This window comes from Sander vitreus, chromosome 12, assembly GCF_031162955.1.
Source record: "Sander vitreus isolate 19-12246 chromosome 12, sanVit1, whole genome shotgun sequence".
NCBI classification, from domain to species: domain Eukaryota; kingdom Metazoa; phylum Chordata; class Actinopteri; order Perciformes; family Percidae; genus Sander; species Sander vitreus.
In genome coordinates, this window is record NC_135866.1 from 19,679,792 (window position 1) to 19,695,724 (window position 15,933).

Genomic DNA, 15,933 nt, shown 5'->3' on the forward strand with positions numbered 1-15,933 from the left:
ATTTAAAATGAACGTTCTGTTCGAAAGTGATTGCACATTCAACAATGCGAAATCTGTAGGATTACAGCACCCTCTCTTAGACCCCAGAATCTTCATTCTGTTTAAAACATGGTTGAATGGCATTCACCTTACTTGTCCAAACAGAACTGAAGCAAACACATACTTTACATACATCTCTACATACTTGGGCCCTATGGGCATGTATTATGTGTGAGCAATCAGCTTGGTTCAATGTAGCGCCGAAGTTTTTTTTCAAATAATCACACTATATATTATTATATAATATAATAATTAATTGTTTAAACAATTTCCTGAAGCCCAAGGGGACATCTTCAAATTGCTTCTATCGTCCAACCAACAGACAAAACCCCAAATATTTTAATTTACTATACTAACTGTACAAACACAAGACACAAAAGCAGTACATCCTTACAATTGAGAAGTTGGAACTAATGTTTGGCATTTTTACTGTAAAAATAACTTTTTTTTAGCGATTTATCGATTATCAAAATTGTTGCAGAATTATTTTCACAAGAATATCTTGACAACTTTCTAGGCTGCCACTGGTATCAAAACATTGGCCTTATATTAAAATATTATCCCTTTAACCACTAATCCAAACTTATATTCCATATTAAAGTTATTTTAGTTAAACTTGGATCCATGAATTTATGTCCCAAAGTGACCAAAAAAGCTTTTATCTTTGATGCTAATAAAGGATGAACCTGGATCTTCAACTGTAACCTTTTTTTGGTAAATGTCACCTTTACACGTTTCATGATTTGCAATAGCAGAGCTTTGTAAGCTTGCTAAAAGAAGAATTATATAACATTACTGTCTTTGCAACTTCCCCTTGTAAGCCTATAAAAATCCCAGTCTAGCAGGAGGAGAAAGATGAAACCATGTGCACTAGCAATATGCTGTAATTAATTCTTCTCAAAACATGATGTTTAATTTCTTTCTGATGTTACAGAGGAACATGCAGAGAGAATTTCGGCGTCCACACTGAACATACAAAGCAAAGTACCTGCTGCTCTGTCCTCTTTTTATATAACCATTATGATGGATGAGTAATAAGTGTGTTGCTAGTAACTACTAACTATTTTCATCATCAATTAGTGTCTTGATTTTTTCTTTATGTGTTGTGGATTTTAAAACACATAGGTAGATTGACAGGAATAAGTAGATAAACTGACACCTCCGTTGGCAACAGGAGTGGAGGTAAAAAGCCTGGAGGGGATGATGAGAGGATAGACGTCTCTCTGGGCAGCTGTAAAAGAGGAGTAGGGCGGTTGTGGCGTCCCACAGGAGCAGCTCATAAATGGCTGCTGTGATCTTGTAAAGGGCAAATAATGAGATGAAAATGGATGCTGCGGGTCCCCAGAGGATCGCTCAGGGCTCACACTGTCCTGGGGAATATGGGATCCAAAATAAAGCACTGAACCTTCTAGAATACGAATTTGATGATGCTTCAGGGAGCACCGAGTCTGTTTAAAAGTTATTTAGAAATGAAATGTATGAATCACTAATTCACATTTAACCATTTCAAGGTCTCTCCACATATTCTGTGGACTGAAGCTCTGCAGGGTGAATGGTTTGTGCTTATATTATGTGTATTCAAGCTTGACCACTTTCATGCAAGATATCTGATTTTGAATTTTCTCCTAACTTGGCTTGTTGAAAACGCCTCTGAAACTGTATATCATGGGGCACTAAAACTCTCCTCTGAAATGGTTAAAGTTATGGGTTGCAAAACAGCCCCTTTGCCTCATTGGTTACAAAACACAGAGTGTAGACAAAAAATAGTGTGTACAATTAAGTAATCCAATGCAAAAGCCCTACAGTAGATAACAACAATCTTTACTGTTTTATCTTTGACTGATGTTCAATTCTAGCATCTCTTTAGGAGAATATTAATGAAAAACAAGCCTGAGAGTACTATTTTAAAAGCTGAGCCGTGTCTGCAGGTATTCCTTTCCAGGCTGCATACAACAACCTTCACTAATAAGTTAGGGCAACATGTATGAATGTATGAACATTGTCAACTGAGCTCTTCTCTCACCTGGAACTCTAAGAGAAATATGTTCCAAGATACCTAATAATAAACCTGAAACCCCAAAAGCTGGGGTTACAGAAACAGGATTTTGAAAAGCGTGAGAGACACTCAATCTACTGCCACAAGTGGTCTAACCCCCGATATAACAAGGTTTTTTGTCAAAGCATACTGTATTTTTATTTTCTTCCTTTGCTCCTGAGCTGCACAAAAGGCACTTTAATAACCACTCACTTAATTCTATTGTGAATCCCAGGGCTTCTGCATCTGTGCAGAGTGGGCATCAGCTCCCGTCCAATCACCAACGACTGTATATGCTGTTTTTGAGCGGTTGCCAGGACACGGTTATAAACACAACTGTATACATGTGTTATCTACATGATTTCATCTCCAGAGAACTTCCTCGGTCCTTATCTAACCCCGGGGCCCATTTGCAAACTCATCATCAACCCTTTTAGCAATCCTTTTTAAATAACATTGTGACAATAAAAAATCTATTCAGCTGAATCGAATTTCTGTGGTTATCTATTACGAAATGTAATTTACCAAATTATAAAATGAGATGAAGCAACATATTATGTTTGAGACTTCCAGGCTCCTTTAATGTTGAAAAGCCTGTTAGTGAGTTAGTCACTAATTCTATGTTTATTTTCTATTTACAGCCTCTGCTGATGTGGAGATGCCAAAGAGAAGGTATGTTCAATCACATCTGATCTGTTCCATGTTTGAAACAGCTGGAACTGCTCATCTGTGAGCTCTATCAATGAAGTGTGTGGTGCATGATTGTATGGGCATTGTCTGTTTAGAAATCCCTCTGCACACGAGACAGCCACATATATCATCTTGTTTCTTTGTTTGGGTTCCTAGTGCAGCTTTCAGACAGGGAGCATGTAGTAGCTGGAATCTGCTGTCAGACAAGGTGGACCTTTAGACAGCAGCAATCATATTACGAGTTCTCATTATGCCGCCTCTTTACAAGAAGAGGGAGAGAATGTTACAGATACTGGAGAGATGAGAGAATATAATGAAGACATGAGACAGGGTTAGCTGTCCACAATGGTTAGTGTGATGAGCAAAAGAACCCAGGCACAATGCCTTTTCCTGTATGCTGTGCAACAAGTCAGGTGTGCCTGGAGGATTCAATAGAAGACTATTTCTAATACAGGAAATCAATGGTAATTTGTAATCTGAAAATAAATTAAAGTAAAGGAACAGAATAATCAGTTTCAGTGGGAAATAATGTACATATTAGTCACCCATAAATTACATTTAAAACTGGTGTTGACATTACTGAACTGAGGCCAAAATTATAGGTCCCTCTTAAGTTTCCTTGAATTTCAGGTGGGACATTCCTCCTTACCATTCTGCCTTATGGTCATCATAGGACACTGAGGAAGCTTTCAAATCTGACCCACACAAATGCATTTTAGCAACTTGTTGAGAGAGATACTGTAGACCCACCACACCTAATTAATTAAAGAAAACCTAATTTACATAAACATTGCTGCAAAAGTTTAAAAAAAAATATGCACAAAGAAAACAGCATTTAATTGCAGGAATTACAGCGTGTTAATGTTAGTCTCCATCAAATCAATGTAGGCTGAACTTTTCCTACCCTATGTAGGTTACATTGACGCTGCTATCCATGCACCTTGTACTGGTATTTATTTGTCCTCGTACTGTTACGATTGTGTTCCAGTTGGACTGTGTGTAGAACTTGTATGTATTTATGTGTCTTGTATGCGTTTACTGCACACCTAATCGCCTTTCGGGGACATAAATAAAGTTGAAGTTGAAGTTGAAATCAGCAGTGGATGATTCTGATTTAATTGTTTAAACTACTACCTAAAATATGATTCATCCAAATTGATTAATTCACAGTATTATTTAAGAGTCAATTAAAACCTTAACTCCAACCACTGGAACCATTTAAAAGCATGTTCATGTTGAATCTCACTGCCTACAGTGTGCATGTTATGGTCATGTATTATGTGTGCATGTATGATCTTCTGTAGAGATGCACTGATACAACTTTTTCTCTATTCCTAACCCTATTTTTTATGTATATTTGTGTGTATGTGTGTCTTATTTGTCTACATATGTGTGTATACAGTAGTATGTGCATAAAATGTGTTTCCCTGTGTGCATATACATATTTATATGATTCCATGTGTGTAAATATGTTTGTGTGACTTTATTCATGTGTGTGCAGGCATTTATATATATTTATTTATAGATATTTATGAGGTTGTGTGAACTTGTCTATCCTTGTCTATCCTTGTGCATGTGTGTATGTAAGAGCATATGTAATTGAATGTGTGCATGCATAGTTGGGTGTGAAATAAGAAACACAATACAGTATGACACACAGTATTGCCTTTTTGCACTGTTTGGTAACATAATTGACTGGAGCATCAAGTTAATTGCCCATGGCTGCTTACATTAACAAGCCATTCACATGTGTTAACTGGAAAAATGACGAGATAAAGCGCCACGCCAACACTAAATGTACCTCCAGGAGGGCCCCATCTGGTTTTCCCTGCAGGATCCCACAAACACGTTTAATCACCATTCAGAGCCATCATGGAGCTGCAGTTTGTAGACGGTTTGGTATTTGCTCTATTACAATGCTTCCTTAAAGCGTAACTCTCGCCAAAATGCAACCTAGGGTCTTTTTGTGAATGTAACCGAGTCAAACTTTCGTTTAAAAGCATATTTAGGACGGAATCGCCACTTTTAAGATTTACCGTATTTTCGTTTTTTGGTCAAATGGCCTTTTGAATGGGAGTGCTAGGGGCACTTTTATGCTAACCTCAAAATAGCTATTTTTAAAACACTAAGAAGGCTCGACAGAACATGAAACTTTTTAGAGTTTACTAAAAAGAAAGGTTTTGAGCAACTCACGTTAGCAGTTGTTGTTTACGCTATCCGCCATTTTCCCAGTCAAAAATAGGCAATCTCCGAATGCGAATGATCGGACTCCATAGGAGGAAATGTCATTCCTGTATGAGGCTCCTTTTTCAACTACAAGGTCAATATTGTGTTTCACTAATGACAAAACAACGAATTATCCGTGTATTTATATGGAACTAAGCTTTTGGAGCTTTCCATCTTTACTCTCCTCCCTCGACTATTTTTGACTGGCTCGATAGACGGCGACTGGAAGAACAACAGCTACAGTGAGTTGCTCAAAGCCTTTCTTTTTAGTACACTCTGTGTACAGAAACAGTGTTGTCAATGCTTTCGTTAAGGTGTAGAGACCCTGGCGATACTTCGAGCAAAGTTTCATGTTGTGTCGAGCCTTCTTAGTGTTTTAAAAATAGCTATTTTGAGGCTAGCATAAAAGTGCCCCTAGCACTCCCATTCAAAAGGCCATTTGACAAAAATAAGGTAAATCTTAAAAGTGGCGATTCCGTCCTAAATATGCTTTTAAACGAAAGTTTGACTCGGGTACATTCACAAAAAGACCCTAGGTTGCATTTTGGCGAGAGTTACGCTTTAAGTGACACATCCACAAAACACATGCCGGTCAATGGATTGTCTCAGAGAAACAAACACATTGATGGATTTGCACTCTTTATATTTGCAATATATTTGCTTTCCTTGTTTGTACTGCAACTGCTGCACAACAATTTCCCTTAGGATAAATATGGTTCTATCTTATCTTAGCTTATTTTAGCTTATCTTAGCTTATCTTATCTTATCGTATCTTATCATGTCTTATCTTAGTTTAGCATATTAGCTTAGCTTATTTTAGCTAGTCCCTCAGGAACTGCAAGTGTTATTGCAAGAATCAATGGAAATTCAACCAATCTCTTGATTTTTTTGCTATAAGATTAACAATCACTGCATTTTTCTGCACAAAAAATATTAAAATCAGACCAACTTTTAGTTGGTCTGATTTTTTCAGATTCAGCAATTATTTTATTATAAATAAATTATTATTATTATAAATATTATTATTATTATTATTATATCACAAAAACAACACAGATTTCAGGAAATTTAGTGAGAACTACTAAGTAAGTTTGGGGGAGCAATAATTAAACGAAAGAAAAGAAATCCTGAAGGGACTGGACTATGAAGACAATCCCCAGAGTTTTACTCACATTAATCAGTAATATGGTATTTAAGCAAACTAAATAATAATATAACAACGGCCACTTGCTTTTCTGCCAAACATCCTCATGAATTACATACCACCCCTATTGTAACTAATCCAATACACTTTTTTATCAAATTCAGCGAACATCTCTTCACACTCGCTGTCCGTTCTGTGTGTACTCTGAAAAACAAATCCAGTGTTCATACGCAGCAACAACAACAAACAAAGTGGCTCAGACCGATCCACACAACATTTTTCCATTCATGATCGTGCACAGGACAGGGGAAAGGCCATGGATTTATAAAGAGAAGGGCAGTGTGAGTGAGAGGGACATATTCCTCCTGAAATATGAATCCTGTCTAAATGGGACTTGAGACTCTGATGTCATCTGTCATTCCCTGTAATGCAGCTGAAATGACCAGATTATGAAGCCAAGCTTTACTCGTGCTGACCCAGATAGACCCCAACCTATTCCCCAACCACTCTCAAAGTAATTTAATGGTCATTTAAAAGTTGATAAATGTTAAGTGATTTTAAATGTGATAAAGAGAATCAATCCTTCTAAAAGCAATCGACCGTTGTGTCACACAATTGGCCACTCAACTGTAAAGGATAAACGTCCATTAGGAGGCTCCAATTTAGTATGTACAATATATACTGTATCATAGCTTCTGGTGTCAGAAAAACATTTGTACAACAGCCTTTTTTCATTTATCGTCCATTCATTGCTAATTTACATGATGTGACTCTTCATAGAAAATGAACTCTCTTTTCATGTCCTACAAAACTGGCAGGTGCTTTATTGATCCTCAGGAAATAGGTCCAAACATCCAGAACGACAGCTGCCAGGCAGTTCAAGATTTGCTCAAGGACACTTTAGTAGAGCAAAAGCTTGACAACACAAAAACTGTGTTGTCTGCCAGTCAAGTGTCCTTGCTCAGTGTGCCACTACCTGTTCATTTCAGGAACACTATACATTCACTGGGCAGCGAAATGGAAAGCTGTTGTTTCACTGTTGAATAGTTGAGCAGCAGCAGAAGCAGCTTTAACACGCAAATGGCATGAGCTCCAGGTCTATGCTGACATAAAATATTAAAGATCAGACAGTCAACCTGATGTTGCAAGCACACTAACTGGTTTATAACTGATATTTCAGAAGCAAATATAATATATAGTCCATAACACCATACAGTTAATTATTAATGAGAGAATACAACATTAACCAAACTCCATCAGTCAGTATCTTTAAAAAAAAAAGGGCCTCTTTAATGTCAAACACTCCTAATGGACCTCTGTAGGTTTTGCTTCAGGGATCCATATGTGGAAATTTATTTAGCTGATTTAGAACTGAACTAAAACTTCATACAGTAAGTCATATTTGTTACAGTAAAAACACTTTCAGTTCAGGTATATTTGATAATGATTACATGGCACTACTCTTTATTATGTCCAGGGGTCCGTTTCAGAAAGCAGGTTTAGTAAAAACTCTGAGATGAGGGGAACTCTGGGTTTTCTGTTTCAGAAAGAGAGGTTAATCAAACCTGAGAGAGAGGGGTAACTCCAGCCCGTTTCAGAAAGAGAGGTACCTTAACCTCAGAGTCAGTTACTATGGTAACTGAGCCTGTGAACCTAACCTGGTCGGGAGCAGGTTTTCTTCAATAAACCTCGAGTTTCTCTGTCTCCTCCCTCTGACACAGCGCTCTTTCATGTACTCATTCATTCATTCAGTCTGTATCAGGTGCATTTTAGCGCAGTTTGTTATCTGCATGAATAAAAAAACAGTTTTAGTTTAATAACCATGTAAGGCAGACAATAAAAGTTTTTTTCTCAAAACATGGCATTTCCTTTTGTCGACGATCCCGTTGATGAAGAAGCTGTATTACTTTGCAGGGAGTTAAACATACGTCGGGAGATGATATTGAGGCCCTGACTATAGATGCATTTTCATTTCCAGATAGGCTACTAGCCTACCTATTTGAGCGGTGTCGTTTTTCTTCCCAGTCTATTTATATCTAGATATGTAGCCAACTACATAACCTTATCCGTCCTCATATCACTAATGTCATCCATCGTGGGCATGCTCTACATCAAAGCAGATTATTTGTGTTATATACGTTTTTTTTGCAAATGGCAGTTTTCTTTACAACATTGGTGATGCGGAGCATTTTAGTAAAGCCACTGTAGCAAAGCACCATCAGAAGAGTGTGACTCACTCTGAAACGTGTTTTAAACGTTTTTGTAGTGTTCCCTGGACACAAACCAGTAAGAGCCATTAAAAAGGAGTCCCACAGTATTGCAGGTGAATGATGTAAACCCTTTTAAATAAAAGATTAGGCATTATAATTATGTTAATGATGGTGTTGCAGCCTCAGAATGGGATTAGTAGGCCTAGTACGTTTTCGCCTGCAGGATTGCACCTACATTAAATAGATTATAGGTTCAATACCATTTCTCCAGTAATATTATACTTATGATTAAATATGATATTAATACACTATATTGGAATATATGCATTTACTCTAGCAGCAATTTTCTCCCACGCAAATTCTCTCTCTTTTGCAGCAGCCGCTGTGTTCTTTTTTTAACTCGCTGTATGTGAGCATGAGTATTTCCGCCGACCAGTTTGTTTGTGGTTGTTACCATGGTGAATCGTAGTATCATGGCTCAATTCTTGCTGCCTTTCTATAGTGGTGGTGCACATGCTTAACTCTGAGTCAACCTACTCTGAGTTGATTGAACCAACTCAAATCAGCTGTTCTGGAACCGAAAACTCAGAGTTTCCCATCTCAGGGTAAATCAACTCAGAGATCAGGGTTAGACTCAGAGTTTGTTAAACCTCCTTCCTGAAACGGGCCCGTAGACACCCCAGAGGTCCTTGAGGGTGTTCTCCAGGTTTTAATTTAAAGTAAAAAATATTAGTTTAAATATTGTTGTATAGGTTAAATTTAAAAGTATGGTTGCATATCACTCATTTGTCGGCAAAACCTTTCAGATAAACTTATGAAAGTCATTCAATATTAACAACTTGTCAAAGAGTGTAAATGCCCTGACAGTGACCCTGAGATGCCGTGCAGTATTTGATATCAAATACATCAAACGGCGGTGTGACTCAAACCACGGAGCAACCGTCCTTAGATCTCACACTATTGGAGATAAGACCTGAGGGATAACAGGACCAGTGTGTGGTGCGTGACCAACTCGTTTACATATTTGGCTTGTAGCATGTGCTACCTGAATGGCTCACTGTATGTGATGTGTGTGTATGTGTATATGTGTTGGACTTTGAAACTTGTGTGGATGTCAAAAGAAAGACATCATGTGTTCCAGTTGATCACAGGTTGAAACATCTGTAGTGCAGTGAATAGGGAGATAAATAGTAGTTTAATGTTACGTATATACAGAAGGAGAGTTAGGGCTCTCTAGGTTCCTCAATATTGATTCAAGATGCTATGATTACAAAATAAATTTTTTTGACGTCACTCTGCCTTTCCTTAGCCTCTATTTATGGTGGTTTCACTCTTCGTCAACTGGAGAGGTTTTCTGTTTACTTTTGAAAGTTTGGTGAAGTAGGAAAATTGTTATCTAACTCAGATTCAGCACAAAATGATGTTTTTGGGGTTTGCCTTGAGCGAGCTCTCATATTGTTCCACATGGTTTGCACTTAATGTGAAAGCCAGCTGCTCGTTATGCGGTTAAACAACGTATCATGTATCTAAATGGCACATTAATGGTGGCTGTTTTCATGTAATAACAATTATAGTTGGTAAGAAGGGCATGTTTTAGTCTGCAGATAAGACAAAGTGTCTACTATAAAATTGGACTGAAGAAAATATCAAACATACTCGGTCAACTGAACTCACCTGGTCTTCAAAGGACAAGGCCTGTCCGACGTCTCGAGGAAACCCATCTATGACAATACCATTAGCGTCTGGGATCTTCATGATCTTCTGCTTGATCTCAGTTATTGTTGTCTCCTGAAAAACAGAAATAAACAGGATTCATAATTGTGTAATCGTCAAAAGATCAATAAGACAATTACCATATTAGCAGAGGCTTAATTGGATTTTTTATCAATACAAATAGCTCAACAGTTAGCCAGATTCCCAGATTCATCAAGGTTGTAGATTAGTTAAAACCCCTTGAAAATAGATGAGCTGCTGATTTAGTCTTATGACTATTAAGGTGAATGAAAAAACTATGACAGCACATTAGTGAAATCCACAATATAATAAATCTATTTAGCCAATTGTACTTTAATATCGTCTGAATGCAGCAGAACAACTGTCTTGATTACATCGGTGGCCAGAGTATCAGTGTCAGCATTCTTTACCATCAATTACTTCCTCATGGCTGGAGTAGTGGTCAACATGTGTGGATGTATTTCCTGAGCTGAATGCATCATACGATATGGCAGAGATACATGAGAAACGCTCAAATCTAAAAATAACACCCGTAGCCAACGCTGAGTAACACAGATGTTTAATTTCCCTCCACCCACAAAATAAAGGCAGCGGCTCGACAGACTATGCAGAAATTAAACCTAATCTAGATTCCATCGAACAGTGTAAGATCTTGTGTGTAAGATAAAATGAGAAAAGCTAATCTAAGAAAAGCCTTCTGATCCACTGCATGGCCTGATGTCTGAGCTCTCACAGTCATATCTGACTCCCAAAGTGACAATCTATTTACAGCACTATACCAGCAAACATACAGCAGCTAGGGATAATCATCACCAAAGCTGCATCCAAAATTGATCATTCACTTCTTCCTATATGATAAACTCGGTATGAACAGTACATTTGACATTCATGAATTATCATAATTTTGCATCATCACAAAGGTGCAGTCTAACAAATGTAACACATTACACAACACATACAGCTTTGAAAAACAATTATTTTGGCAAATATAGACAAATTCTAGAGGTGTTTGGTATAATGATAAGTTGCATATCTTAATTTCTATGACAACTGAGCTCCATCTGCTGAAAAAGACCGTGTGTCAGGGGTGAAAGTCAGGAAGTGGAAAGTTGAGTCTGTTTTGGGAACTGCCGTTTCTCAGGTCAAGAAAGGTTTTTAGTTGTGTGTGTGGTCACACTGGAAAATTAACCAATCCAACTTTAGTTTTTAGATTGCTGTTTATGTGATGCACAAAGGAAATGGAGGAGCTACGAACAGTTACAAAAAATAATATGTATTGCTAGTGGTGGTGAGACATCCTCTTAGAAAACAAAATAATATGTAATAATTCAAAAGAAAAATTGGTATAGACTAGCTCATGTATACACTAACTGCTACTTTGACATGCTTAACATAATACACGTGTCTAGTATGGAAGTGGTACACAGCTTTTTTCTTTTTTCATAAAGAAAAACTAAACAAAAACAATAAAAAGACAAAAAATGCTAAAACGCAACATCTCAGTCACTTTAAAGGTCCAATGTGTAGGAATTTCTCAACTCTCTTGTACCACGCAGTTCAAAGTACGTATTACAGCTACGGTAGCCTTCATACTTCAAAAAGCCGGTCTCTTGCTCTTTTCAATATCCTTTTTCTTTTTCTGGGCGAAGAAACTTGCCTGAAGCTACGATACCCATTAGCAGCATTAGCAGCACCTGTGAGTTTATCACGTGACAGCGAAAAACGCAGTATGTCCTGTATGTCCCTTACCTGCTAACGTATTTCAAGATGGCGCATGAATATGGAGCGTCTACCCCAGTTCATGCGAATGCAAACGTAAAACTTCAAGCCAAAAGGAATACTTGGAATTGATGGTGGTGGTAAATATTCATGAAAAAGGACAAGTTTATGAACGGGCAACACAGATTTTGATAATGAACAACTACACACATTACACACTGGACCTTTAAAGGCCCACACAGTATAAATGGGTATTTTCAGCTGCCTTTTTACAACGCACTGGATCCTGCTGAACCATCGTCAAAAAGAAATGTCCACAGTCTGATGATGTAAAAGCAAACGTGCAATTAGTTTTTAATTTTAGACCAGACTGTCAAACATCCAAGATCCTCTAATGTGGAGACTTGTGGGAATTCTGAGGGAACAGAAGTTCAAATAAATACTGAGTCATATGACCTTGCAGTGATTTACAGTCAAACAGCAATAACTTCAAGTTTGCGGGACTGAAGAATCTGCACAGCTGAGCACAGTTACAGTCCTTGAGGTACAAGAAGAAATGCATGGATTTTTCCAGCCTACTTATAGAGAGAAATGCCTAAATTATAGATATATGTCATTAAAGAAATATTTTGATATATTTGGGAAATACGCTTCCTTGCCTGAGAATAAGATGAGATCTATCAATCTTCTTATCCTACTCTCAGCAAGAAATGTCAAACAATTTCTTTAAATTGCTCTTAAAAACATAACTCTCCAAGTAAACATCCGTTTCTTGCACGAACCTAGTATTAACTGTCAATTGTTTTTAAATTGATAATCGATAAAGCTATTTGGATCATATGGTATAAAAGGGGAGAATACAATCTATAACTTCTGACACCACTAAAAACAAGCTATGAATCTGTAATATGTCACTAAACACATCATCAAACACGTACACAAGCAACGCTGTCATCAAGGCTCCTGTTTAGAGCTTCTGAGTAACAGTCTTCTCATATACCCAAGGGTATCTTGCCTCTTCCTCTCATCATTACATACAGAATCATTAAGAAACCAAATTCTACTTTGTTTTACTAATCATGGCAGGAAATGAAATGCCCAACAGCCACACAATTCACTTCATCACGTCTAATATGTCTGCAGCTTTGCCTACTTTGCTGTTTATCTCACTGGTTCCTGGACTGACATCTGGTGATCGGCCAGATGGGAGATGTGGCGTTGTGCTAAACAGGTAAGGAAGGGATGATAAATGATGATGTGGGCAGTTATTGAGGTAATTCATGAGGGCCGCAAGCTAAAAACTGCCAGACATGAAGCAGGCGGGTGCTTGGTGTCCGTGTTACAGCCTTATACCTCGCTGCATCACCAAATGCATCATGGTGCCCATGTTGACAGTAAAGGCCCCTCTCTAAGGTGTTTTCATTATGTCAATCAAACAGACAACCAGAATCACTTGTTTCATGGCATTTCATATATAAGATAAATTCCAGCTTTTAACCTCATAGGAACTTTTTATCTTTCAATCAAACAGTTCATATTTATTTTTTGTCAAGGTTAATATTTTACCACAGATTATGGGTCTTAAATCCAACTGCATCACCATGATACTCTTTCTTTGGCCAACAAAAATAAATAAATATATAAAGGCAATTAAACTGTCTTGACAATCAAGTCTTTCTACAGGTTTCTTTTTTATCCCTAAATGACCTAAAACTAATGGCTGTCTGGATTAAAGGAAATAATAATAAAAAAATATATATATGGTTTTCTTAGAAAGTAAATTAGTATATGTGATTGGTTGTCACTGTAATGGTCTTAAACATGAATAGAAAAGCCTTTCTGGTTATTTATATTTAACGGTTTAGTCATTCCTCTGTCCTTGAAAACGTACAATTTATATTTGAATCGTTTTAATTTTAAGTTCATACACACATTGAACTGGGAAGTGTAAAGACATCATGTTTGTTTTATATACAGTGTTTGAATGAATCGAGCACAAACAACCACATGGGGTCTGTGCCCATTTTCGTCTCTGGCAGAATCATTATCTTGTAAACAAGGATGCTAATAAGACAGATGAGCATCCCTCTCTGCAGCATGCTTGTGATATGGATGCTGCTAATTAGTCCCTTCTTACATGCACGCTGTGATAATGACCTGCGAGTGACTGGACACACACACACACACACACACACACACACACACACACACACACACACACACACACACACACACACACACACACACACACACACACACACACACACACACACACACACACACACACACACACAAGCAATACCCCCCTCTCCTCTGTTTCTCTGCTACCTGTGGTGCCAGCTCTCCGTTGGTGATGATTTTAGCGATTAGGCTCCACTTTCTGTTGCTGGTGGCGTTGTGGATCATCTTCTTTCTCAGCAACTCGCCCACGGACACGTACTGGAAGCCGTAGCGCTCAGCAATCTTCAGGCTCTGTGTTCCTTTGCCGCTGCCAGGGCCACCTATAACACAGGGAGAGCTGTTGATGTTTTGGGAGAGATGTTGTCGTGTGTGTGAAATGTGTCTGTGTGAGTGTGAAACATTGTGTGCGGGGGTGTGTTAGCGTAGGCGCATGTGTATTGGTGAGAGAAACCCAGACTATGTGAGACTTTGTGTGTGTGTGTGTGCATGACTTTGCATGTTTGCAACTTTGTAACTGTGTGTTACTGCTTGTGTGTGTTTTGCGGGGGAGAAGGGCATGTGGGGGTGATGATGAGAGAAACAGGTATGTGTGAACCTCCTACATTTGCTACCAAATCCTCTTGTTGTTTTATCTCTCCATTTCAAGAGGAAAAAGGATGTGCAGAGGAGCGACAACAGGAAAAGACAGCTCTTATTAGCTTAATGCTGGATAGTTTAGTTGACATCATTACCAATATTTGTAGGGTTTGCCTAACATCTTAGTGCAGCTGCATTTTACACATAAAATGATCAGTCCTCAAGTCCTCCAAAATTGAAAAGTGCAAGTCAAAACCATATAAAGTTGATATTTTGGAATGAAATTGCCTTTAGAGAATCCAGTCATTAGCAATAATGTTTAAATGGTGCAAGATAGACATACTATTCGAGCTGTCAGTTGTGAAAGGCCTGTAAAAGCCATCTGACAACCTGAATGCTGCTTTTACTGTGTTTCATTCCAGGATTTCAGAGATGCTACTGTTACCACAGAAATGTCAACCACACAAAAATTGCTCCTGTTTGAAAGCCAGAACAGAATGAAGGGAAATTAGTCAGAGAACAAAGCTGTGTGGGTAATTTATTCCATCAATGTGTTTTGTGATTTTTTTTTAGGGAAGAGGAGAAGAGTGTGCACCCAAGTGTAAAAGTTTCAAAGTTACTGTATTTGTCCTTAAACTGAATCCCAAGTGATGTTAGTAATTGTGTAAAAAGAACCCTACCCTATGTGTCAGTGTCTGGGTTAATCTTACAGTTGGGGCTAATAATCAGACATTTTGACTTATTATAGCAAGAAAAGCACAGGTGCAACTAATAACGGTAACAATGACCCAGTTCAGTTAAGCCCCTCTTCTTATTTCTCAGTTTGTACATCCTCGATTCCTTTCCTCACCTCGCCTCCTCTCCTCGCGTCTTAGCCCCTCCCACCTGAGATGCGAGCGGAGGAGGCTAGGAAGAGACACGAGGATAGAGGAGACGAGGAGGCAAAGTAAGCATTGTGAGTCATGTGTAATACCAGTACCCTCGAACTGGAAGCCATACATGTAATGCAGCCATCATTCATGATATTAACTGTAGGCCTATCTGTGTTTTTCTTCTTATGTCACATGAAAAAGCCAACAGATTTAACAAAATATTCTTGTCACGTTGTATATTAGAAAAGATAAAGTTTTGCAGTAGAGAGAAGTGGTAGGAGGATCAGAGAGATACTCTACTCTATACGTATTTAGCTAATTTAATTATTCAACATCTTAGTATTTTGTAATGTTCGACCCAGCCTCTTCCTGACAACAAATGTCTTTGTCAATCTGTCTCTCTCTCTCAAAACGTTTGCAGCAAATCCTCCAAAGAGATGACAGCTGCTGCAATCCTGTTTTTCCTTTAAAATAGGGCACAATGTGCTCACAAAGATGAGATAGGAA

General features: G+C 38.1%; 1 protein-coding gene across 1 annotated transcript in view; it reads right to left on the reverse strand.

Moving 5' to 3' along the window:
• The window catches only part of ak5 (adenylate kinase 5), a 68,878-nt gene that overhangs the window by 46,431 nt on the left and 6,514 nt on the right, over positions 1-15,933 (reverse strand). The window contains exons 4-5 of the mRNA XM_078264697.1: positions 14,126-14,298; positions 10,019-10,132 (exon numbers count right to left, since the gene is read on the reverse strand). Of these exons, the coding sequence (XP_078120823.1) occupies positions 10,019-10,132; positions 14,126-14,298 (287 nt within the window). The remainder of the gene's footprint in view (positions 1-10,018; positions 10,133-14,125; positions 14,299-15,933) is intronic.